At 43.0% G+C, this 26,766-nt stretch overlaps 2 protein-coding genes across 9 annotated transcripts in view; one reads left to right on the top strand and one right to left on the bottom strand.

Moving 5' to 3' along the window:
• dnajc12 (DnaJ (Hsp40) homolog, subfamily C, member 12) overlaps nucleotides 1-26,766 on the top strand; it is a 281,213-nt gene that overhangs the window by 68,970 nt on the left and 185,477 nt on the right. The window lies entirely within an intron of this gene.
• lrrfip2 (leucine rich repeat (in FLII) interacting protein 2) lies at nucleotides 527-26,416 on the bottom strand. Of its 8 annotated transcripts, none has more exons than XM_083774434.1 (27): nucleotides 25,935-26,416; nucleotides 24,535-24,690; nucleotides 15,053-15,139; nucleotides 14,159-14,221; nucleotides 13,504-13,581; nucleotides 13,317-13,355; nucleotides 12,731-12,802; nucleotides 12,194-12,247; nucleotides 11,964-12,038; nucleotides 11,581-11,682; nucleotides 10,869-10,943; nucleotides 10,316-10,366; nucleotides 10,139-10,186; nucleotides 9,351-9,419; nucleotides 8,797-8,910; nucleotides 8,234-8,275; nucleotides 7,808-7,939; nucleotides 6,892-6,963; nucleotides 5,486-5,656; nucleotides 5,179-5,271; nucleotides 4,417-4,509; nucleotides 3,242-3,343; nucleotides 2,725-2,857; nucleotides 1,952-2,122; nucleotides 1,759-1,838; nucleotides 1,387-1,491; nucleotides 527-1,274 (listed from the first exon to the last, which is right to left on the bottom strand). In XM_083774434.1, the coding sequence occupies exons 2-27, from the start codon at nucleotides 24,622-24,624 to the stop codon at nucleotides 1,167-1,169; spliced, it is 2,319 nt and encodes a 772-aa protein (XP_083630560.1). In that variant the 5' UTR covers nucleotides 24,625-24,690; nucleotides 25,935-26,416; the 3' UTR covers nucleotides 527-1,166. The 8 variants fall into 8 exon arrangements, with proteins under 8 accessions (XP_083630560.1, XP_083630561.1, XP_083630562.1 ...); XM_083774435.1 differs by having other exon boundaries at nucleotides 26,213-26,416; XM_083774436.1 differs by lacking the exon at nucleotides 6,892-6,963.

Here is a 26,766-nt window from a genome sequence, read left to right as displayed (position 1 = left end):
ACTAAACTAACTAAACTGAAGTTTCTCAAAAATGTTGCAAATTAAATTCTGTGGGCCCTCTGATTAATCTTTTAAATCTAACATGAACCATGGAATCCCCATAAAAGAAACGGGATGCACAAGCAGATTAGACACCAACAGACCAACATGCGGAAACAACGGTCGAACATGCAGTCAACCGCTGCTCCCGTGCTTACGGTTATGGTTTGAGGTAGGTTGTCGGTCTGACAGTCGGACCAATAGTTTGTATAAACTAAACCCTGATACACAAAAGAAAAAAACAGATCTACAAGCTCACACTGATGCTTTGAGCTTGTAGATTGCGTGGCGTAGCGTGCCACTCGGCGTGCTATGAGCTTGTAGATCTATTTATATAGTATGGTATAGCAGTAGTATAACATAATGCTTAGTTAACTTAAAACACCAAGGCCGTTCCCGCCCAGAATGGGTTAATCCTCATGAGCACCCGTGTAATCTTCACCTACCTTATTTCATGAAATGACAAGGCAACAATTCACATTGTATGTACAGTTCTGTAATTTACACATTTATTTTCAACATCTTAAATATTATTTGCAAAAAAAATCTTTCAATGAAAAGTATTTCAATGAAACCATAGCAGACACAATTGGTATTATATATTCCCAAATAATGGCTGCACACCTTTTTAAATACAATATTCTGTACCAGTTAAAAACGTAGATTTGCAGAATGGTGCAAACCCTCAGTCTCCAGGTGTGAGAAGGCACTGTGTGAACTGTGAAGGGGTTCTGGGAAGGTGCAGGGCCCGAGCAGCCATGAAGATTTCAACGGTTTGGAAGCATCATTACTCATTCATGCAACTTATCAAAAAACAAAACAAAAGAATAGCCAAGCACCCAGCCAGAGAGAAATACAATTTTGTGAATAACATAGTACAAAGCTTTGAAAAAATTAAGTAGTGATAAATCTCCCAGTAACTCTATACTTTGAGTAAGTAGAGTTATTTCTCCAAAAGATGCTGGCTTAAAATCCAAAGTTTATGTTTTATAAAAACACAGATCAGTTTTTTGCCTGTGCTACATTATGTTTAGTTTGTAAAGTGTTTTTGGTTTGCTACACAACTTAAAGTGTTACAGCAGAAAATGGAAATGTGCTCCAGACATAATATGTGAGGCGTTGCCTCACTACTGGGACAGAAGGGCATTTCGGTTGGCCTTCATCTTCTCAAGGCGTTTTACTAGGTGGTTGTTGGTCATCTCCATCTCTTCGATCTTATCCAGGGATGTACGCAGCTGCAAGTGGAAAGAAATCGAGGAATTCACTGTTATGTCACAGCAAGCTCTTTGCGCTGTAAAACCGGTTGTCATAAGGACATGGACGTCTGTGATCAGCTGCAGTATTTACCTCTCTCTGAAGTTTCCTTTTCTCTGCTTTTAGTTCATCTTCTATTTTCTCAGAGTTGTCTGCTGATGATTTGTACCTCAAAACCTGCCCTTCAAGTCTGTTGATCTGGATGTGGGTATAAAAGTAGCAGTGAATGCAAGAGTATAACAACTTGTCTGTCAAAATACCAATTTCACACAGGATATGTACACAGATGTATATGTTACAGTACGATTGGAAAACCAACGCTCGGCACGGCGACTCGCTCACTCTGCAGTGCTTCAAGTGGCTCATGTCACCTCCGAGACGCTATTTCTTAGTTGGGGGGGGGGGGGTTAATCATACTGTAACATCTATAGAGAGAAGACATTCCCTGATGCAGACATGACTTACATTTTGTTCCATTGTACCCATTTCTTGTTCCGCCTTAGAAAGCTTGAACTTGTATTCACTCATCTGTCTGTTGGCATCTCCTGCAGAGAGAAAGGGCATTGTGTTTGCACATAAGAGGTTTGAAAGATATCTAAGCATGGGGATAAATATGCATGTGGTGGTAAACAGCAGCAGTGTGCAGAAGCAAACTCACTCTGCATTTCGATGAAATGCAGGTCAGTGCCGTTCTCCATCTTCTCCCCGTCTGTGTACACGCTGTCCATCTTTGAGTGTTTCTGCCTCTCATCTTCCAGTTGCAGCTTCAACTTCCTGATCTGAGCCAACAGCTCGTCCTTTTCATCTGCCAGCTTCCGTAGCCTGACGTCTAAAAAAAATAATCCCCAGTAATGACATTTACAGTAGTGTTGACACCGAGCATAACATCTCCATCAGCAGACTGTGTTGACATAGAGTATAAGCAGACGGACTGGACTGTAGGGCTGCAACGGTCAATTATTTTCTCAGACATTATTTTATCGATGACTGTTTGATTAATCAAAAAGCATTTTTTGTGTGTTCTATATCATCTAAATAAATGGTAGAAATTGCTATGTGTTGTTGTGAGCTTGTAGATCTGCTATTTTGTCTTGTAAGAAAGCGTTCTCCCCCAATTTCTTTCTTTAATCCTGATTGTGAACGAGGGACCCTGACTTAGAATCAACCGGGGGACCACTGTTGTGTTGGGTGGGGATATGGGCTAAGATTAGTGCTTTGGTATCACTTGCTATGCATCCCATTGTTTCTCAATCAATTGCCCATTGACTACTAATTATTTCCTAATAATCAGACAATCCGGTGCACTTCCCACTTCCAAGTAGTGGAAAGAAAAAAAAAATCACCAAATCCTATATTACCAAATGTGTGGTCAGGGACCACATGCTTTAATGGAACATGTCTATAATCAAATTGTTTGATTGGCTGACTCACCCAGTGGTCCCTCTCCTGCTGACTCTAGCACCTGAGCAGCCTCCTGGGAGACCACAGTGATTCCTGAGGACAGAGGCTCGTGGTTGACGTCCCCGTTTGGCATACCTTCTGGGATGATGACCAGGCCGTGTTTCTGTGAGGGGAGGGTACACGGATCACTGAGGCAGAATGACAGTACTCCCATCTAAAAATTCAATCCAGCATTTAAAACGGCTGCCATTTGCACTGTAGTCATGGTTTTAAAGTTGGCCTCCCCTCCAGAGACAATACGGGTAGACTACACAGCCAGAATGGGGCCCAAAATGTTGACATACGGAGCGGGACAGAATGAAATGGAACAAACACAAACGAACAAAAGCTGACATTACCAGATACGGCATGTGACAGGAGTGACGGCATTTTACTGGCTACCAACCAAAATAAACAGGCAGCAGTGGGGTTCAATGGCCAGTAACTCCTCTAACCTGCTTTCTCTTTCAGAGAGAAGTCACAGAGCCCAGTCTTTAGGATTACCTACCTCGCCTGCTTTGGATTTCCCCTTGAGGTCAGCCAGCTCATCTCTGAGCTCATCTCTCTCATTCCTAATGCAATCAAAGTACTCTTTCTGCCTCTCTAGGGCCTGGCCACACCACAGGAGGGAGAGAGAAGACAAGAGGGAAGGAAGGAAGGGTGAAAGAGAGGAGGGCAAAGTAGAAGTTGGATTGACAGGGCTTGATAGACATGCACTGCCGTGTTCTACGCAGAGCAGTAGGAACGGGTACAAAATGCACACAGACAGGAACACTGGACATGCTAGCAGACCACACGCCACAGAAGACACACACCTGATGTAAGGAAACGGCAGAAGACAACACCAACCTTACGAGAGAGCAGCTACGGGTTGTATTTGAATAGTGCACAAGGACTAAAGGAGCCTTATTCGAGAGGAAATAAGCACTCTAAACTTAAACTGTTAGTATACAATTTGATGGTTTCTTCACAAAATGTGCCATTATGTGAAATCTATTTTAATGTAAATGATCATGCTTTCATGATAAATGAGAACATTTCGGTTATAGTATAATATAGATTTCCACATAACCAAAATGTTACAAATGCCATACGTTTTTTTTAAACTGACATTGCAGCATCCAAAAACATTGCCAGTGGTCTTCTAATAGTCAGTGCACATGCAAAACTCCAAACTGTGAATCCAATGGGAAAAAACTGTTTAAATTAATGGTCTCCGTCATGCAGCTACAACATGAGAGGCAACATCGCTAAACGGCTTGATGCACTTTGTTTGATTGATTAAAACCGAAATTAATAGAGCACCGAAGTCTGACGTCAATATGAGGCAAGAGGGCGCCAAGTCTACGGGTTTGCCAAGTTTTGTTTGCATTGTAATCCCCATAGGAGGATTTTAGATCGCCTCATATAAGAACTCTGATTGACAAAATAAGCAAATCATCCCGGCCGTCAACTGACCTCAATCAACCTCCCAGACAATATCGCCGGGGAAGTTTGTTTATTTTTGGACCACAATGCTTATATGACACAATGACCCCATGTTATTCTCCATAGAGAAAAACTTCCATGAACCAGGGGATGAGCGAGTGATGTCAGGACTTCGGCGCTCTATTGTCTTTGGAGCTTAAACACTGTTGCCTGTCATATTCTGTCAGGGCACGCCCCTTTGAGACCTGCTCCTACCCCAATCTTTTTGTCCTTCCAGTTTATGGTTTCCTGCAGGTCAAACACCTCTCTGGTGAGGGTATCTAATTTAGTCTGCATTCGCTGGCTCTCCTGGAGTGGCGTTGCACGGTTAAAGAGAGGACAGCACAGAACAACAACAAGAGGGGGGAAAATGAACCAAGGACATGGTGTGGAAAGTGAAACGCACAAGAGGAATATAGACAACCGAAGTACAGCCTGTGAAGCTTATCATAATTCAGAAATTGAGAAGTTAGAGACGGAAAATGTAAGAGACTGAAACAGGAGAGACCGTGTTTAATCACTTTCAACCTGGGATCTCTATTTTAGGCATGTCATTATAAGCGAAAGCGTCAAATAAAAAATAGAAAATCTTTACAAATAGAGAAAATAGGTTAACCCGTTTTGGGCGGGAAACCCTTTTGGTGTTTGGTGTTAGCTATTGAAAAATAGCAGATCTACAAGCTCATAGCGCGCCACCAAGTGGTGCGCTACGAGCTTGTAGGTCTGCTATTTTTGAAAACTCGAAGAACGACTGACATAGAAACATAGCCTTTTCTGAAAACTGTCAGGATGTAGAAGACATCTTTAAAAATCTGATCTCAGGTCAAATTAAGAGTTGCCACATTTGAGTATGAGACTCGAAAAAGACCAAGGGCAAATGGAGTCAATCAATCCACAATAAATGATTGCAGAGTAGAACTTCCTCTGCAGTCTGCAAGGCACTGACAGAGTAGAGGTGTGATGAGACGTTTTCCATACCTCTATAAGTTCATCTCTCTGGCGGATACCCTCTTTCAACTCTTCTTGCTTATGCTGCAGGACATTACACGTGTGCTTTTGTCTTTCTAGTTCCTGGAAAACAAAGACGCAGACTTTTCCAACAACAGAAGTTGGAACTACATATTTTCAGATGGAGCTCCGCAGCCAAATACAGATAATTCTGGGGGTCCTTGGCATGAAATAGTTTGAGAGCCACTAGACATAGAAACAGAAAACTGTCGGTTTAAAAGCAATTTGTTCTAGAATCTGCCTCATCGGCCTAAATGGGTTGAAATCAAGGTCCTACCTTTGATTTGTCCTCCACCTCCCTCTTCATTTCGGCCATCTGCTCCTCCATCTCCTCTATGACGTCCTTGAGAGTGTCTACCTGGTAGATGAGGTTTGCCTTGTCGTTGTCCAGCTGTGCGTTCGATACCATGGCTTTCTTGTACTTTTCCTCCACTTCTGTGAGCGACTCCTGTTTAGGGGGTTCACACACACAGTTCAACTTGCTGCACAGTTCACCTGCTAAAAGGGGATAAGATGGGCTCATCTGATGTAAACCAATTAAATACAAAGGGAACTGCAGTGTGGAGAATGCAAAATATATGCATGTATAAAATATAGACCACAACTTTTCACTTTTTACTTTAGTGTTTATCAGATCTCTATAATAATAATAATAGGTAAAAATGGGGGGAAGGTGTTACATGGGGGAGGTCTTTTACAGAAAAGGGGGGTCTTATTCATTTTAAAGAGTATGCCTGTTGAAATCAGGGAAAGTGACGTTCTTGAAACACGTCAAGTTCTACCAAGGATGAGCCAAAAGGCAGGTTAGTAAACTACCATCATCAATGGAACACACAAACAGCAGCACAGTTCACAGAATAGTGAACTAGTGAGTGCGACATGGAACGTAGAAGGCCATCCAAACGCTGCAAATCTAAGAACTTCAGGCACACAAACCATGACAGGAACCTGTCAGCAGGGGGAGCAAGACATCTCCTATCTATCTTACATACAGGGTTTCATTTCAGGCTACAACCAGTGAGAAGGTCCCCACCAAAACAAATAAAATATAAACGTGACTGAAGAACTGAAGATCATGCAAAAGGGAGGGTGCGGTGGGTGATCAAGCCATTCAGAGTGGGTGCCCCATAAATAAATACACAAGTGGCCATGGTGTTAGGAGTGTTATAGCGCTACACAGTAAGAGATTCAAGTCTGGAGGCAGGAAGGGAGAGAGAGAGGGGTGTTAGGGCAGTGGTTCTCAAAGTGGGGTCCGGGGACACCCGTGGGGTCCTTGAGGGAGTTCCAGGGGGTCCCCCAGCTATATAGTTTGGAACCAAAAGGACCCTTATGGGTCTGTAACTCTGAGAGTGTACAAATTTAACTCAGAGTTAATCATATAGTTTAACAATAGTTAACATTAATTTTACAATATACATTGGGGTCTCAGAGATAGAAATGCCATTAAATGGAGGCCCGTAGACAAATGCATGTCAAACTGGGAAGGTCCTTGAAATTAAACAGGTTGAGCCGTAAAAATCTTCTCTTATGGGGGTGTATATCTCTTCAAATGGGGGTCTGCGGGCTAATTAGTGTCAATTTGGACATGAAAAGGTTTGGGAACCACTGTGTTAATAGGGATGTCATACGGCTCCGTGCGGACAAGAGAAGGCATGCCACGTCGTGAGCAACAAGCCCCTCTACCTTCAGCTCTTTAAGCCCCTGCATGTATCGCCCCTCTACATCCTGAATCTGGTCCTTTAGTTCATATATGTCCTGCAGGGCAGAAGGAATGGTTTGGGGGTATTAAGGAGGAGAGATAATTAAGAGTACCCCATGCTGACATCTCTCTCAAGACAAGTCCACAGCTGGCAGAACACAGTACAGTACACCCAGAGAGAAGACATGGCCAGCAGTACACCCAGAGATAAGGAGGAACAGCCATAAGAACACGTCATGACATGACCAGTACGCCCCAGGAGATGAGGAGGACCAGGCGTTCACAGGAGGACAACATGTCACAGTCACGAGTCCTCCCGTGCATACTGTACTGCATAATGGAGAAGATGCTGATGATGACAGACAGACACATAGAATAGGAGGCAGGTCGACATGATTGTGTGATTGATACGCAGAGGACACAGGTGGTTACCCACATGAACCTGTACATTGTACATACAAAAACTTTGTCACATGGATCAATAATTCGTCATTATTATAATATGTACCGTATGTTGTATTATAATCAACACAATTTAGTAAACAATTATTGATTCTATTGCAAGTAAAATGTTACTATGTACACATAAAAAAGGGATAACAAGGTTGTTTTAGTCATGGAATGTGTGTGTGTGTGTGTGTGTGTGTGTGTGTGTGTGTGTGTGTGTGTGTGTGTGTGTGTGTGTGTGTGTGTGTGTGCATGCGTGCGCGCCTGCGTGCGTGTGTGCAGGGGCTAGGAGTTATGCTTGATTTATACTTAGTTCTGTTGCAGTGTCACACACCGGAAAATAGAAGATGTACAAGGCAAGCTCACACCGCGCCGCAAGTCCTCACAATTATTGTAATACAAGAGTGTGTGTGTGTGTGTGTGTGTGTGTGTGTGTGTGTGTGTGCACCTTACCCTAAGTTCACTCAGACTAGTGTCAGGGTCGACGACGCTCCCAGTGTCTGCGCTGCCCCGTCGTGAAGAGGTGCCACCCAAGGACGCCAGCGTGGCAGCCGTGAGGCCTGGGGTGGCACAGCGCGAGGACGGCTAGGAGCACACAAAGCACCACAGACCTCCGGTCAGACCTCTGGTCAGACAGGCTACACACAAAACACAAAATGCTGCGCAACCCAGCTCAAGACTCAGGTCATTCAACACCGCTACCTGACACCAGACTGAGTAACTCAGCTTTTTCTAACATGCCGAACCCTGAGTGCCTGACAATGGAACAGTCAGGTAGATGGGTTTATATTAGCTCATTTGGCCATACAGTAAGTCTGAAATTAAATTTAAATAGAAAAGAAAATACATCTATATTGTGTTATAGTGGTTACTACTCACCCGGCTATAGTCTGTATACTGCTTGTCACATTTTTCATCCAGCTGAAATGAAGGAAGAGAACAGAGTTTATAAAAAAGGAAAATGACAGTTATCTTAAGGATCATGCATCCAATGTGGTCCATGCTTGAGCTGTCATTTCCCTGTGAATCAAGGAGTTAGTCCAGAACACTGATGCGTTAGTGTGTGTGTGTGTGTGTGTGTGTGTGTGTGTGTGTGTGTGTGTGTGTGTGTGTGTGTGTCCGTCACTGTCCACACTGCGTGGACAACCGAAACACTCAGGTCAATCACACCAGTCATCTTAAAACCAAACAAAACACATTCCCAAATCCATAGTATTAGCCAACACTACACTATAGTGACCATTACCACTTTCAACTACTGCAAATGAGATCAACACCGGAAATGGCAGGCTGTGAGACGCGATTCCAAGAAAAGGATGAGAAAAACAACTAGGTAATCATGCACTTTATGTCTCAGATTAGTAAAACACTCATCCACCATCAGTGGTGATGCAGCAGAGCACTCGGCAGCCCACCGTCATGAGGTAGGCTCAGCCACTTACAGAGTCCAGGTCAGGAATGCTCACATCGTCCAGATCAGACACAATGCTGCCCCTGCGGTTGGAGCGGCTGAAATAGTCAGCGGCCGACTCACTGAAGTCTGAGAAGTCAGACGACTGATCATCACACACGAGGACGAGGAGACAGAGATGGAGACGGAAACACAAAAAAGGACAGAAAAGAGGTGACAGAGACAGACCAATGGTGAAAGAGCCATGGGTAAATGTAACAGAATGACATTCTTACAAAAAGAGATTACTGCATTTCTGTATATAGAAATGTAACACTTTCAATATTAGACAGGTGTTTTGCTAAAGCCATTATCTAGAATGACTCTAATGACTTAGAACCACCAGAAAATCTAGAACAACTTCTAGCACGGCGACATACAATTACAATGAATCAACAACGTAAAAGGTTTCTTAACATAATCCCTGTTTATTTGAGTTAAGCGTTTCATAATAGAGCACGTTTTTGAGTGTAGAAGGCGATTCCCATTGTGAAATAGTCCTGAAAAGCCCAATAGCTAATTTTAAACTCAGTCCCTGTAGCTCACCACACTGTCCCTGCGACCTCTCCTGTAGCCTTCCTGGGAAAGGGTGCTGCTACTGTCATCGTCTGAGGACTGAGAGGTATACAGTGAGAATCCCCACTCGCAAAGGCAAACTGTTGTACATGCACATGGGTCTCTCTCGCTCTCTCTTTCTCACATTGATTAAGCTCACCAGCCATCTCTCCGATAAATGGATTATTGGATTACTTTACGTAACCCTAATAAGCAACGCCAATTCATGCAATTAGGACCGTTTGATCAAACGCAAACCTCCAGAACGAATTTGGGATGAAACCTACAACAACATCAGCCTAGCCTGAACAGCATTGGCAACATCACATTCACACACTTCAAGGTAAAACCAACAAATGCAGTTCCGTAAAAACAAGCCTTGCTACTGACGGTCCATCGCACATGGGGTCCAGGGACCACCAGAATTTCAAATGGACACTTACAAGTCTGTACCTCTGAGACTGTGCAAATGGACAACTCTCAGAGTTAAATAAACACTGAGGATTTTACCGTGTACATCGAGGTCCCAGAGATTTAATTTAATTTATTTAATCAAATTGGGGTCCATAGCTTAATGCATATCATCAAACTGGGAGAGCTTGAAATGAAAACGGTTGAGAATCTTTGATCTCTAGGGTCCCTATGTGGAGGCAGGATTGAGAGAAGGGACAGGAGGGGGCAGCCGGTTGTTAGTTGGGGCTGTGTGTGTATGCATGTGTGGCATGAGCTGACAGCATGCAAGAAAAGGGGTGGTTTCGGGGTGGGGGGTGGGGGCTCACCGCAGGGCTGCTACGGGTGGAGTTAGAGTACCCGCTGTATTCAGAGGGCTGTGGAAGGGAGGGCAACAGACAGTATTTACATGAGGGCAGATGCCAGGCCAGCCATGGTCTGGTAGAGCATGGCCGCCATGACGATTATAATGACATCACTGTTTGACAAACACTGAGCAGACTTACAGCTCTCGAACTGTTGCCCAGGCCATAGATACCGTCGTCACAAATAGAGGCCTGAGGGCACATGGGGAAAGACAGACAGCGCAGGACTCAGCAAGACGGAAGAAGGAGCATAAATCTTAGGTGGAACTAGCCAACGGGTTGAGTGGAATGCCTGCGACTGCACCAGCATGCGCTAAATACTGAAGTCCTCAGGCTATAGTATTTCCCATATCGAGCAGGCTATTCCCCTCGCGTCTCTGTACTCTAGAGATGGTAAAAACGGACGCTTACACCCTCAAGAGTGCAGAGTCTGCACCCTCAGAGTCTCTCAAAGACTGAGAATCTTACTATGTAGGGAGAGTAAAATCGCTGTCTTGGGACACAAGGCCATATCTTGTAAAGTCTCTGGCCCCCCCATCAAGTGTCAAGGAGCTAAATATAAGCTTGGACATAATACTACTATGTAGATATGCGAGTCAATAGAGAAGATGGGTATCAGGTCTACTTCTGAAGGTAAAAGGAAGCATGCATGTACAGAGGGGCACTGGCCAGCAGCACATGGTAGCAGACTGACCATGCTGTAGCTGCGCGACAGGCCCGTGCCAGGGGAAACGGTGGTGGAGGAAGAGGAGGTGGTTGTGGCGATGGCCTGTTGAGGGAGCAGGGGAGCAGTGAAAATGCCAGTTAAAACGACAGAGGAAGTGAAGCGAGGTGGAGAGGAGACAGACTAAACTAAAGAGAGATGCAGTAAGAGTGTTTTTCTGACCCTCTGATACTGATATTAGCACTTTAGTGTTGAGTTGAGAAGTGAAGTGACGCTACTTTTACTTTAGCCATCGTCTCTTTTAAAAAAGCAAAGAATGTATTTCAAATGTACTCTTATTCTAAATATCGAAGAGGAACGTTGATAGTATTTTATGCAAATCCTGTCATTCTAATGTGAGCACATCGGACATAACACTTTGTTGCTGACTATACAGTATGTACTGTAGAGCTTCAAACTGTAAACACATCCCGTTCAAGGAGAAAAACATCTCGTTACTTTCTTGGCTGTAACACATAAGCAGTAAACAAACCGGCCGTGTGTGAAACACAATCCATCAGTGTATTAAGATTTGCCTCAACTGCCTGTGGATTTACAATACATGTCCAATAAAACGAAGCATCTAGATAAGACTTTGTCAACTAGCTTCAGCTAATCTGGCTGGCACTCCTCCACTTCACTTGAGCCCATGTGGAGCAGGGCTGAGAAATGAGACATGGGGGGGGGGGGGGGGGGGACCGACCCGTGGCTGATAGCTGGTAGGCTGATAGCTGGAAGTAGTGGGAGGAGGAGGTTTGGTCTTCGATAGGCTGCTGTAGCTCCTTTGATCATGGTACAGTCCAGTCTGGAGGAGCGGCAAGATGGTATGAACCAGAGAAAAAAACACCAGAGATCAAGTTCAGCTTCAAGGTATGTCAGAGAAAAAAATAAATGGAGGGCTAACTTTAATTAACACTGTGCGGTTGTTATCTAAGCGACAGAGCACAATGGCAATCAATAGGATACTGCCAGTACCATACAGCTGATCAATAGTATACATTAAAAGCTGTTGCCTGCCAACTAGCCTTGCCTCCTCCATGCTAGAGGCTGCAGTCAGCAAGACCAACACTGAGGGAGGGCACTGACCAGCAGGTCCTTCCTGGAGGAAGAACTGATTGATGAGGCCTTCCTAGGGCCATGCAGGTCATTGTACACAGAACTCTGTTCACCCCCAGAGGAAAAAAACAAATATGCCATGTCAAGTCAAACCTCTTCAAATGAAACAAAAGAAATGTCTCCAGTGCTAAAAACAGTGTCTCCAAGGCTACAAACAGCAAGTGAGTGAATTCATATAATGTCAATCGTACAGTACATACAGTGGAACGGGAGCTCTTCAAGGCGGAGCTTGAGTAGCTTGAGAAGTTGTCGGACTGAAGGGAGAACAGGAGTTGCGGGCGTTATGACATGATTAAACATTTGGGAAGCGCTCTGCACACACGGACATGCCACTAGGATGTGCTGACAAAAAGAAACACTGCTAAGTGAAAGTTGAACATCCATTAGGCTGTTGCCAAACGCAACATATTAAAGCTAAATGCATACTCAGAGTCACAAGCTAGGCTAACCCAGCAAGAGTGTTTAGACATGCTAGACCTAATTTCTAGTACACAAACAAGAATATTGAATAATTTGGGCAGGAATTTTGCCACTGCACTAGATAGTATGGTTAGCGTAACAATTAAAAGCAGTTTACAATTTTTTCTTGACCTGCTTTAAACATTTTAAGTCTTTTAGTGAGTTAATATCCATCCAACTAGTTTCCACAAAATATCCCAATCCACAGCATTCAACAAAACCCACACAAATAAAAATGTGCTTCCCTTCCACACACACATGCACATACACAAACGTACCATGAGTTCTTTTCTACGAGAGCTTGACAGGCTCTTAGTAGAGCCCCCGTCGCGCAGCGACGAAGTTGTTGACTTGAAATAATAATAAAGACAAAAATTAGACTAAAGCCACTTCACGAAGATGGAAGTATTAAGGTCCTTGCAGACTGGACGTGTTTTTCGGAAAGCCGGCGGAAAAACGCTGCTAAAAATCCGGAAAACATAGCAGTGTGCCAGTGGACCTTTACTGTCTCCCAACACATTATCTTATCATGAGCAATAAACGCTTTGTGCAATCATGTCACTCTAACCATATGAACCCAATGGGGAATGTTCGGCATGTCATAATACAGGTGAACGTTTGGCAAAAATATGCAAACATTCTGTGAAAATAGCTCACACTATAGATATACAATTTCGTTCCATTTGACACAGTACATAGGGTTTAAGTGATTAATGTAGCCTCAAGCTAATTCTTTCTTGACAAGAACAGAAATGTCAGTGTATCGTACAGAGTCAAATTACTGCACACCATTTTAATAGTACAGGGGCCGAATATAAAAACGTGGGCATGTTATTAACACAGGCGATTATGTACAGTACACACCCTGTAGCTGCGGACTGACATGACGTCATCATCCAACCCCTGCTGATGTCAAGGTGGAAGACACAGAACCATGAGAGAGAGTTGCAGACAGAGGAACATGAAACACACGAGAGAAAGGAATAAGTGAGAAAGAACATAGGAAATGCAGGCAGACAATGAGGAAGTGAAAGAGTGGGGAAATACAGACCCGGCGATGCTGGCTGCTGGACCTACTACTAATACTAGAGGATCTGGCCTTGTCTGTTCTGGCCTTGTCTGAGTCAGCCTAGAGGTAGAAATGAAAGACGGTCAGGAACCACAGAGGCACGCAGATAATGGGATCACTGCAACACCAAACAGCTGCTTTGCAACGGCAAGAATCCATGCAAAGGTTTTGTTAGGGCTGAACAAACCAAAGTTCTTACAATGTAGTATGTATATTAAGTGCTTCATCGATTCTCATTTAAGAAGAAAAAAGAGAGCCTGCACACAATAAAAACATTTGCTTCTCTTCAACTGTGTTCATAAACTGCCACGCCGGTGTAAAGAACTAAAGATAAGGTCCATCCATGCAAAATGACACTATGCCATTATTCAAAACTATTGAATGCTTATAATTATTTGAATAAAGTCAAGACAAGGGGGTCCAAACTGCTTTGTTACCAACAGAACCGTCAAGCTTAAATAATGGCAAGAGGCCAAATCCTACTACACACACACACACCTCTAACACGTCTCTAAAGCAAATACAACGCAGAGGCGTATTTCCTCTGTGAGGTAAGATGCAGTAAGTGGTTCAGATGGAAGCCCAGTATGCAGCAGGCTATGTTAGTGGAGTGAGACGCTCCAGTACTCCTGCCTACCATCCACTGGTGGATCTGACCCCATTTCCTGCTGCTGCTACTGCTTGATGAGTGGTAAGAGATCTGGACAGAAAGGAGGAAGTGCCAAAGAAAACACACACTTTTATCATACACCCGCCTGCCATGGTGCTTTTGCCATTAGAACACATACGATTAGACCCGAGCAGTGAGCATTATTTCTTTCTCTGAACAGTGAATAAGTGTGAATAAAGCACACGCATCCAAATATGAAAGGAAAACAGAGTCCACACACTGGATCCAGCTGTAAAGGAAAGGTATTTTATTACCTCCAAGGTAACATAAGAAACTATACTCAAGAGAGTGCAGATATTTCATTACCTCCAAGGTGACATTTCAAGCCTAGTAGCTCTTCCTCGTTTTTTTCCTACCATGGACAATATTATTGCATCGTAGGGCAGATTCACACTATGGTCCCGGGTGCGCACTCGGGGACCACTTGAGATATGTTGTGGTATTATGAATGCTGGTAGTATGTTCCCCGGAGCAGATCACCCAACCATTCCCGGGTAATCCTGGGACCGATTGAAGTGTACTCGGATACGGATCGATGTATTGTGAAAGCATTGAATACAGTTGAATGAAGTGTATTCGGGTGCGGAAGAATCAATATTCGAGAACAGTTTGAATCAAACTGACCTTAATGTGTGAATCTGACCTTAATGTCTATGTATTGTATTTGCACATGAATGTAATGTTGCTGTTTTGCTTCAAAACCTTGATTGTTTGCAGGAACAGAGTTAGATAAGGAAGGCAAGAATCAAGAATGAGGAGAAAGAATTGAAAGACCAAGAGCATCTCTTGTCATATTCAACTGAGCGAATTATGTTATCTGGTATTTTGGCTGCTCACTCAGGGACATTTTGCTTTGCATACCTCTTTCTGCTGCCTTTCAAGTTCCCTCATTCGAATATCCCGTGCCTCTGCTCGAGCTGCCCTTTTTGCTGCAAGCCTGGCCTCCGCCTGTAAGAAACAAATGGCATTGAAGTTTTACTTTTGAGGGAGAATGACACGGGTGCACGCACCGAACAAAAACAGGGTCACATTCTCATACATCATTTCACATAAATAAGGAGCAATATCACCGTAGTATTGAGCGATATCACTGTGGACAAGAAAATAAGGGCTCAAGTGGATCGATCCTGTATTTTAAGAGAAGAGACATTAAAATGAAATACCGTCCGGCACGCAATTACATATTTTATGTAACTGTTGCACAGGCTCTCTCTCTAGATATACTGTCTAGTGGCAACTCAGATTCATGGTCGCTGGGTGCGTGGGTGGTCATTAGGCAGAAAGTAAACTTGCTAAACTTAAAAACAAATGCAATCCAGCTCTGTGTTGGGGTTTCCCAGTCATCAATGTAATCCTGGCTTTGATTGGCTCAATCTACAGGTTAACCCATTGTGTGTATAAATCATGGGTCTTTACTGTTATCTGTTTTTCTTTTTTCATCTTCTCTAAATATGCTCGGATACTACTGGGAAGACTAACATTTCATGCCACTCTCATGTCAATATTGCATTTGTGTGCCCAATATTAATGTCTCCACCAGGCCGAAGGCATGGGGAGAGAGTATGTTTTGCACTCTGTCTGTGTGTGTGTGTGTGTGTGTGTGTGTGTGTGTGTGTGTGTCCGTCCGTCTGTGTGTGTACAGCTAATCTCCGGCACCGTGAACGGTCAATGCCAAATTTTGCACACACTCCCTGGATGCCAACGATGAGCCTCTGCCCTAAAATTTCCAGAAGGCCTGTTATAGCGCCACCAGGAGACGGACTTTTGAAAAACACAATATTGATATTACTCCTCCAGATTCTATTTTTATCCCAAATCAGCCTCACGGTGGCACTATAACAGTCCTGTTTTTACCTATAACTGCATCGAAAACTTATGTACACTCCCTAGAGGCCATGGAAAAACATTTTCCCTGCATCCCTCCACATCTGCCGGTTATAGCGCCACCATGAGGCCGATTTCTGCAAAACATTGTTTATGTTAGTCGCACAGATTTCATCCAAATCTCATGCAAATCGGTACACATGATCTCTGTTGGAGCCTGTTGGATTTCTCAGATTCTACACTGATTAGCTAAGATTTAAGTTTTCAGGAGTAGCCAGTTTTGTACAAAATTCTGCACATCCAGAATTCTATCCTCAGAGATGCTATGAGTGATCTGGCTCTGCATTTCCTCAACAAAATGAAGAAAATGCCAAACATCACACACACTTCTCTCCTCCTGGTGGAGACCTGTGCCCAGAAGTGCACTTTTTCTAGTTATCATGTCACTAGCTTGCTGCCTTGCTCCACTTCTGTTTCTCTTCTTATGCTCTGGTTTGCTCAGACTAAATACCCAGACAGAGAGCTCTCGCTCAACGATGACCTCTGCCTCTGATTCAACATGCTCAGTTGGATAAACGGCCACCAGTAACAGCCAACTACCAGCAACGGCACAGAATACACCTACAAAACTACAGCCAAAGATGCTCAAAGACAGGGTTCTTCTCACATTCTTAACAAGATAACTTGCTAGGACATTGTATGTGACCCACACCTATATCATCATCAAATCTAATCGTGTAATATTTCATAATACTGCATTTTACAATTAATAAAGTAAAATTAAAAGAATCTATATAAAAAACTAAAGTGCTATTAACAACCTAACGCTAACAATGTTGGATATCACTACGGAGAGCTCACTCAGTAATATTGTGAGGTGCTGACGGTCAAATCATTACATGCAACAAAAGAGAGCCACATACTTTTAAATTGCTCAGACAGCATTTACTTTATAAATAAATTCTATTTATTATGAGTGTGTGGCTCTCTCTTTTCTTTTATTACATTAATAATGAAATTTAATTCTATGTTTTTGACTGCTGGGTAAACATTTCAAGATGTCTGTGCGATCAGATAACTTAACTTGTGTAGACCAGACCATTTACCATTGTTTTGTACTACATTTTATAGACTAAATGGATCATATCGGATTTCAGCCAGGAGGCACGTTATTGTCTGTGTGGTGCATATAGTAATGTAAACATTGTTTTGGCATTGTGTATGAAAATTTAAAAGGCACAGTGCAATGGGGAGAAAAATGCTGCGATAAAGGGTGGTGAACGACCTACGATTCATTTTATCATTAATGTCTCCACCAGGCCGAAGGCATGGGGAGAGAGTATGTTTTACACTCCGACCGTGTGTGTGTGTGTGTGTCCGTCCGTGTACAGCTAATCTCCGGCACCGTTAACCGTTGCCAAATTTTGCACACACTCCCTGGATGCCAACGATGAGCCTCTGCCCCATAATTTCCAGAACGGCCTGTTATAGCGCCGCCAGGAGACGGACTTTTGAAAAACACAATATTGATATATTACTCCTCCAGATTCTGTCAAACAATCCCGCAAATCGTTACACACTCTCTCTATAGTGATGTGTTCAAGCCGGATCTGTCCGATATTTCATATTCCATCCTAATTGGCCAACATTGGCTTTCAAAGTTGGCATGATTGGCCCGTTTTGAACAAAAAGCCTCAAATCATGAACGCAACGTGCAATTTACGTGAAAACTTTCACGGACTTTCCTACTAGGCTGAGGAATATATCTCACATTGGCCTGTTATAGCGCCACCAACGAGTGGATTTAGCAAAACACATTTTTGGAACAAAATGCCTCAAATCATCCAATTGCCATCCAAGGCATAAGAAGAAATTGCACCCTTTTCACATTGGCCTATTATAGCACCACCAGGAGGCCACAACCTGACCTGCCCTGGTGGAGACCTGTGCTAGTGTATCTAGTTTTACACTAAATTATGTCGTTTGCGAGATTAGCCACAGACAAACAACAATATGTCTGACTCTGCTTCTCCCTGGCTGAGATAATCAATCAATTATGAAAATAATTGTTAGTCACAGACAGTCAACACTACTATGTTTTGGAGGGTTTTGAACAGTTCTTAAAAGTTGAGAGGATGCTATCATCTCTGAGCAGTAAAAGGCAGGTCCCCTATAGCTGAGTTAGTTGCTTTAGCAGACAGTAGTCAGTAGTGCATCCCGTGGATGCAGAGGTCGTTGTTTTATTGCGTCCCATAGCTCTAAACTGCGTTTTGGGATGCAAAATGCACCCTATTTTAATCTCTGAAAAATAAATCAATCAAAAACCTAAAAAATTGAATTAGGTGGTTTCTTCCTGACAGCAACAATAATTATGTTCAAGACATCCTACACACACCTAATGGCTAAATCTTTTATTAAGAGTCAGTGGGCTAAACCAGTAGTTCCCAAACCTTTTAGACCGTGGCCCAAAAGAGAGATTAGACGTTTGCCCAGGAACCAAACTAGTGAAAATAGTCGATCTACAAGCTCACAACGTGGTGCAAACTGCAAAGCGACACGTTGTGAGCTTGTAGATCGGCAATTTACACTACTTCTTAAACATTTGTTTTCCAATTTATGGATTTTTTTTTTTTTTTTACATTTCTTCATGAAATGATTGAAAATAAATCATTGAATCATTTAATTTTTAACTCAAAACTCAAAATGTAGGAAACAAAATATAAAAGGGACCGATAAAAATTGGTCAGCGACCCAACCTTGGGTCCCGACCCAGTGGGCTAAACGATATGATTTTGCAACATACGTACATGCATCTGAACAACCCATTCCCTGACGGATATCTACCGTATGATTGAAAACTTCATCTCCATCACTTTTCATACGCATCAAATATATTCCAGGACAGCAACATATTTTCCAGGACATTCAAATCCATTTTAGCGTGAATGGTTTTCAAGGTTTGCCAGTCCGTGAGGGAAGCTTGTTTTTGGCTGATGCCAGCTTTCCGTCAGCTTAATATGGAGAACATAGTAGTATTTTACCATTAAAAGAAGGACTTACTTTTCTCTGGATGTAATTACACTAATCTTAAACATTAACTGAGATAACCAGCTATGCTGTACCATGCTACCTCCATGTCTCTGATGAAATTGTCCATTTCCCGTCAGTTAGTTAGTCACATCACGTGACATCATCAATATTAAGCCCATATATTGGGAATGCCCATATATGGAGATCCCTGATGACATCAGTATTGGTCAGCAACTCTACATCCGACTTCAAACCCTTAGATCTCCATATATGGAGCTGATCTGTTCTGACATTCCATATGTTGATCCTTCCCTATCCATCCTTCCTCTTCGATGTCTCCCTTTTGACTGTCTGATACCTGTCCATTTAAACTCTAGATGAGAGAGATGAGATGAGATGAGATATACTTTATTAGTCTCCCGAGGAAGAAATTTGTCTTAGACAAAGGGCCCGCATGCAAGCGTAGCCCTAGTCCATGTCGCCACAGTGCAGCGCCAAATACATCTTTCTTGCATCATAGAAAGCGACCGCCCTCTTCAAGAGGCAAGCAAGAATATGGGCCTAGTGCAGCCCTAGAGTTCTCAACAGGCCCGAAGATTAAGGCCGGGCCCTACCTGGGCTATCATCAAACCCTGTACACTCAAGAAACGAATGCAGCTTCAATATGATTCAGAAATTGGCGGTCCAAGACATTTTTCAAATTGCACAGATGTATGTACACATTACTTGCTGTTGCGGCCAGAGGCAAGCATGCGGCGGCAGCCAATACATGACGACGATTGCGCTACAGAATGGGAACGGTGCTAGAGAGACCACATGGACATAATGCTTTATACTTCTTATCAGTGTCTCTACTGGACAGTTTGCCCTGGTTGACCAGTTGGAACCATGAGTCACAGCTTCATAATCCATGCATGCAGAGTTCCTGGGATGCCTCATCACCAACATGTGCTAACCATTCGTTTGAGGGAGGCTAATTTAAGGACCTCGTACAGGGAAATGTCAATGGAGAACAAACAAACTGACAAAGAATCAAGAGGATAAACAGACAACAGAGCTTGGTTTTGTTCGGTCACAGTAAACATACCGGTACTTGTTCACAAACTTGAACTACTTGCCATTTGCAAGAAGAAACACACCGCATAGCAAACACAGTCTATGCTAACTAGTTCAATAAACCAGGTTGCCACCCGGGTGAAAAGTGAGAAGAGCCATTACACAATTTGCCCCCAACTGAGTCAGAAAATGAACAGGGGCTGATTATACGAGATACCTGAGCAGCAGGGGCTAATTTAGGCAAGCCCTCACAAGAACTCAAGAAGAGTCCCATGGCACAAATCAGTAAACTACCCCCGTCCCCTGCTTACCTCCCAGTACCTAAATATTCTGAAACGTACCATTCCACCCATAAACAACGAATGTCCCAAACCTTTATCTCTAAGTAAAGGATAGAGCAGCCCATAAACACCCGTCTAGTGTATGTATACTGTATCTCACTGCAGACAAACAGAGTCAACATTCCAGAAAATGCTTATCAGTGCTGCCAGAATGGAAGGCCTGTGGGCATGGGCTATTCCTGTTTTGATAATGGGCTCAAGTCAAACTGAACGAAACTAACAAAAAGATACCCCCACAGTGCCACCCACTAAGTACTAAACTGTTGTCCAAATTTCGGGCTATACCATAGTATTCTACCGAGTTCCTCATTGAAGGTGAGAAGTTAACATGTTTCTTTTATTGTTAAAGGACTAAGTCAAGCTACAGTAGTAAATGCCAAAAACCAGACAGTAAAAATAGAGCAACAGAAAAAGCAACACTTGGTGAGTCAGAGGGCTTACTAACAGTAACAGTAATGATAGGTACATGCATTCTAGTTGAAGCAGTGGTGATTAAACATGAAGTGGCCTGTACATACATCTGCCTCAAAATATATATTTCCATGTATTTACACCATTACTGCTGTAGTAAAGCAGGTTATGTTAACACATTAAAAGGTGCTGCCTGTGTGAACTATTTTGTTTTTGTTCAAATGAATGTTCCAATAGCTGCTATTGCTATTGACAAGACAAGCAATGAAACTGAAAGTGATGAAACTAATACAATATAGAGCTTTAACTTTTAGACAATAAACTTGAGAGAGAGAGAGAGAGAGAGAGAGAGAGAAATAAATACCATCAAAAATGTTTAATCAGTATAAATAAAGGAATACATTACTAACCACTTAAACCCCAGCATTCGTATTCTAGGGAAAGCCATCGCAGAAAATAGCAGCTAAAAAAAACAAATATTTAATGTAGAGCCCTGAGGGACTCGTTCAACAACGTATGGGGTTTAAGTGGTTAATGATTGTTGATGTTTTTAGTTCTTGCTTATTGTAAATCGCTCTGGATTAAGAGCGTCTGCTAAATGCCTACATTTTAAATTGTAAATGATTAGCTGGCTTTGGGATGTTCCACAGATCATCACAAAGGATAAAACTAAATAAAAGGCATAATCCCTCAGCCCCGATAGAAAACAAATATGCATGACATGTGGCATTTAAAATTGGACGTCCTCATAGTATTCACTAGCATCTGTCAAAAGTCATCCTGATCCTTCTCATCATAATCCTTTTCCAAGCGCTGGCATAAGGAGGAGTAGCTGGAGTGCTTTTGAAGCCTGTCATTATGTTTCACTCTCATTAGTCTGTGTGACTAAAGGGCACTCATCCATTGGCATGTTCATTGTTCATATTGTAGAGTTAAAGATCTACAGTATAAGGGTCTATAGACCCTTCTACCAGCTTTCCATCATTTAGCTGGGGTCCACCTCCTGGAAACCCCTCAAGGACCACTGGTGGTCCCCGGACCACTGGTTGAAAACCACTGTTGTAGATGGAAATGGGCATTGCCACCCCAAGGTTTTTGACACAAAGGCTGCGAAGGAAGTGGAGTTGCGATGGTGAGCACATGAGAAGAGCGCAACGGCTGGCCCCTGTGCTCTGCACCTGTTGAGCTGCCTGACAGAATGACCTGCTCTGCACACCAGCACAGCACAGCTGAGCTCTGTGTCTCTGGCCTATCTATAGCCTTTGCCCATCCGGCCCCAGCTCTCCGGCACCTACATCATGGGACTGGAGGGGGGAAACCTGATCCGCAGCAGCAGAAGTGCACCATCATAGAACTCTGTAGCACTCTGTGGTTGTTAGGGGCTCTAATACGTCAAACAGAAAACTGGATAACCTGGGGGCGCTTGCGATACCGAGTGTGCTTTAGGTACACCAGAGCAATGGTTCTCAAACTTTCTTTTGTGTCAAGGACCCCGAAATTGATGTGTATTTGGCCATGCCCCCCCCCCCCCCCCCTTTCCCCAAGGTTCCCCAGACCCCCACTTTGAGAAGCAACGTACCAGAGTACTCCAGAATACAAGCTCATGTCCCAATTACTCATGGTAAGATGTTTGGAACCCAAATCACACAAAAACAATCTGAATGTGGCAATATAACAGAACTTGTACAGAGGACACAAAACCAAATCAGTGGAATCAAACAGGTACGTGTTTTACACCTATTATATTCCAAAAGCTAATCTAGGACAATGCACAATATAGGCACTATATTGGCACTACACAAAAGATTTGGAATTGTCTAATGTCTCGCGTCACCTGCATCAACACCAGTTCTTCATCCCGAGTTCCTGATTAATATATTATTATGGTATAACAATCCACCTACGGCAAATACCAATTGATTTACTGCCGGTTATTTTCTCATAACAGATTTGCACACTGTGCACAGCACATTACTCCTAGCATAAAATATACTTACTATACACACAAATATTGAATCTTTAAAGCCTGCTTCATCAATTAGGTCAAAGCTGGATCAATTCTTTACAACACAGCAGCCTGAAGAGTCAGTTATTGACAAAAACTGTAATATGTCCCATGCCCTCTCCAACCAGTGAAAGAAGGCCAAAGTTGGCTGATATATTGTATATGGAAAAAGACTGCAATACATTTCCATTTCAACAGAATGTCTTGTTGATATAAACACGCCTCAAATAAAATGGACTATGAACTATAGCGTCCACTCCCACACAGATTCACACAGTGATTTCATTAATTAAATACCACAAACTCCCTTCGATCTTAACATCTGTGGGCATGACAATGTGATCAAGATGATCACCTAATTCCAATGCTTGGACCATGACAGATTTTCAAGCGAGCTGCTGGTGTCTTGACTACTGTAGAATGACTGAGTGCCCAGTAATACAAGTGGTCTCAAAACTGGGCCGGGATTGTGCAGGCTCAAGTTCACAGTCTGCCTCAGCAGTGATCCGTGCCAAGCACAGGCAGGCAGGCAGGCAAGCAGGGAGGCAGACAGCCCGAGACAGGCATGCTTCAGCTCTATAGACATGATGAAGTACAAGCTGCTGTGTTTTGAGAATTTGTTTGGGAAGGTGTGGTGATGTGTGCCAGGTTAGAGGCTGACCTCATGAACCCCTGCACACTAGTTGATCCAATGTTTGGTTCGCTTCAAAAAGGCTGTGATTCATTTAAGACCTGACTGGGTGGGTCAGATGACTCATGTTTCTATGATCGGCTTGCATGACTATAAAGAGAGAGCAAATGGAGTCTTACAGTATGCTTAGTACCTAAGAATGGGACATCACAACTTCAATGCATGAAGACAGATACAAAAATTCTTCAAGTGGATCAGGGGACCTATTTTATAGGTATATTATGAACTTGTTATGCCCTGCCCTTTGTCAAGTAGATCAGAATCAAAATTACTGTACAAAACTGTGCTAAACAATATGTAGCCAGATAAGATGATTAAATTGATTTGGCCAATATTATGCTAAACCCAAATCTGGCCTTGCATTACATGTTTTCACCCGTTTTACTTGTCTTCCGAGGAGAGCAAAGGAATGACAATCCTGTAGCTGAACAAAATGGAATAATCCCAGGGCAAGTCATTACAAGCCAGGGAGCCACTCTCCTCTGCCCTTTTTTTTCCAACAGCAAACTAAAAACGCTACAAGCTAAGTCAATCTCTCTGTGGTCCAAACCAGCTGTCTCCACTCCTTTGGGCTGAGGCATTTGGCATTATTGACTAGCAAAACCTGAATATCCACATAACAAGACCACCTCAGATAAAGCAGCACTATTGTGAAAATGTATCAATATATAACTTGAAGAACCATTTGTTGAATTTACCTCAGCTGAGAGGTATAGTATCTTATTTAATGTTAGATATCGGCTTCATAGTGCACAACACTATGAAGTTACGAACTATGACTATGAATACATTGCTATCACTTCCAATTTGCTGTATAATAGCCAGGGAGAAAATGTGATTAGTCTAGTTTGATATGGGGATCATCTGACGACCCAGCTTTGAAGTTGGTATTCTACATTGACCTCAGTAACCGTGCAACTCCATCACACTTGCAAACAACAAAAACAAAGAGTGTTTTATTTTGGTGATTCATGAATGAGCTTACCTCTCGGGCGATGCTACTCAAGGCCTCATCCTCGGCCGAGAAACGGTCTTTAAGCGGCGTGCGCTTTCTACCAGAACCTTGTGTGCCCATGTTGCCAGTGCAACTGCAGCTCCACCAAAGATGTTTACGGCCAAAAACAAGGGACTAGGAATTCACCTGAGAAGAAACAAACATGGGTTTCTGAGTGATAGTTCCTCATTAAAAAACCACACAGAACAGCCTTAAACATACATCACAGAGTAAGAACAAAACTGAGGCATTTCGCATTCACATACAAAAATGGGATACCGGCATAGGAAAAATAACCAACCACACAAATGTGTTAAAACAAGCACTCTACTTCTGATGGAAACTCATAAATGCATGTCTCCAGTTTCAAACACTCTGGTCTGACACCCTCTCAACCCAGGAACAAAACACTATCCCTATCTCTTGGTTTCAGCCCTGCAACAATTGACTGCCGCATTCACTGAACTCATGTCTGGCTTTGGATAAACACTTGTGGCTGACAGAGACCAGCTGTAAAAATGTACTTGCAAGACCCCCGCAACCTCACAAACTGGTGAGGTAGCTTTTGGCAGCCTGAAAAGTAATTACTTAGAATCTCGTTCTGTTTAATACAGTATATTAAGCTACAGATCTGACATCACCTAACTTCATATGTTATACTATTATTAATCTGATTGCCATGGATGTTCAGCAACAGGCTTTGTGCTGCTGGGTGTGACAATTTTCCTGACCTGATCAGCTCAGTAACGTTAGCCATCTTTGATGGTTAAAAATCTAAGTTAACTTTTGAACTTGTTAGCCATGAAATAGGTTAACAGACAATAGACTGAGGTGCAATTTAGTCAGCATGGGCACTGATAAGTAAAGAAACGCCCAGATAGGGGAACCAGGTTGGGACACTGGATCATGGCAAGTGAAGTTATACAGTTTAACTTTAGACTTTAGAAGTAGGCTATAATATATATCAAGGTTTTAGACAAGTCAGCTTTGTGTCATTCATGTTACATTACCAGACTGACTGGATCATCAAGCACTAATAAATAACTTTAGTTACGGATCCCCTGTAATTCTTCAGCTGCACAACACACACACACACACACACACACACACACACACACACACATTAATGTACAAATATAGAAAACATAGAGGATAGCCTACTTACTTAACTATTTAGCCCTTAAAGAATGTGTCTAAAATAAAAATGAGCTCACTGTGCCTACATCAATTGAATCACACCCAATGTGCTCTTTCATTCTAGTGGCTAACGTTACTGAAACTAACGTTGGCAGGCTAATTGATAGAGGCTAACTACCTACTACTAGCATCTCATTAGTACCTCCCAAATGTCTCAATTGAAAAGTTATTTAAAGTAAACACAGGGTTCTTACTTAAGTTGAATCTAAAGCACTGGGGGGGGAAAGGAAAATATCCACACAAAATCCGCGTCCTCTCCTCTGCAATGACCCCACCATTGAAGGCCAGTCCCCCTCAGTCCGTAGGCTAGCTAATACTTTTAGCCAGCTAGCTTGGTTTAGCCTGCTAGGCTAACCTCTTCGACTCTTCCTATGACAGACAAGGCAAACTGCCACTGATCGTCACGTCAGTTTCCCCCCCCCCCCCTCCCCCCCCCAAAAAAAAATATGTATACGGCCCACGTCGGTCGAACCTCCACAGGCAGACTAGCCTCGTATCGATACTCCAGTCCCAAGGTGTAGCCCCCGTTCCGTCCCCTGTGGTCGTTTTACACAGCCATTCAGCCTCTCTTCAAAGGTTCTCAGTGTTTTTGTCCACAACTGACAGCTGTCATCACAGTGTGCGCTTTTTCCAGTCCACTCCTCCACTGTCCCTCCTGTGTCCTCCTCCTCCTCCTCTCCACCACACACTGCTGGAATGAAGGTCCCGGATGTGAATCGTGTGTGTGTGCGTGTGTGTGTGTGTGTGTGTGTGTGTGTGTGTGTGTGTGTGTGTGTGTGTGTGTGTGTGTGTGCGTGCGTGTGTGTGCGTGTGCGTGTGTGTGTGTGTGAGAGAGAGAGAGATAGTCATCATCATTCATTTTCAAAGCACTGCCACTAAAGGACAAAAAATATAACAAAATAATTGTTGCCACTTGCCACACAATGTCAGAGTTGTCAGGGGGCCTACCATTTATCCATTCAGCATGAATGAATAATGCCCTGAAAGTGGACATAAAAATCATAATAAAAATAAAACAACAAATAA

Source organism: Protomyctophum parallelum (assembly GCF_964188405.1).
Source record: "Protomyctophum parallelum genome assembly, chromosome: 10".
Classification (NCBI taxonomy): Eukaryota; Metazoa; Chordata; class Actinopteri; order Myctophiformes; family Myctophidae; genus Protomyctophum; species Protomyctophum parallelum.
This window is presented reverse-complemented; position numbering and strand designations above follow the sequence as displayed.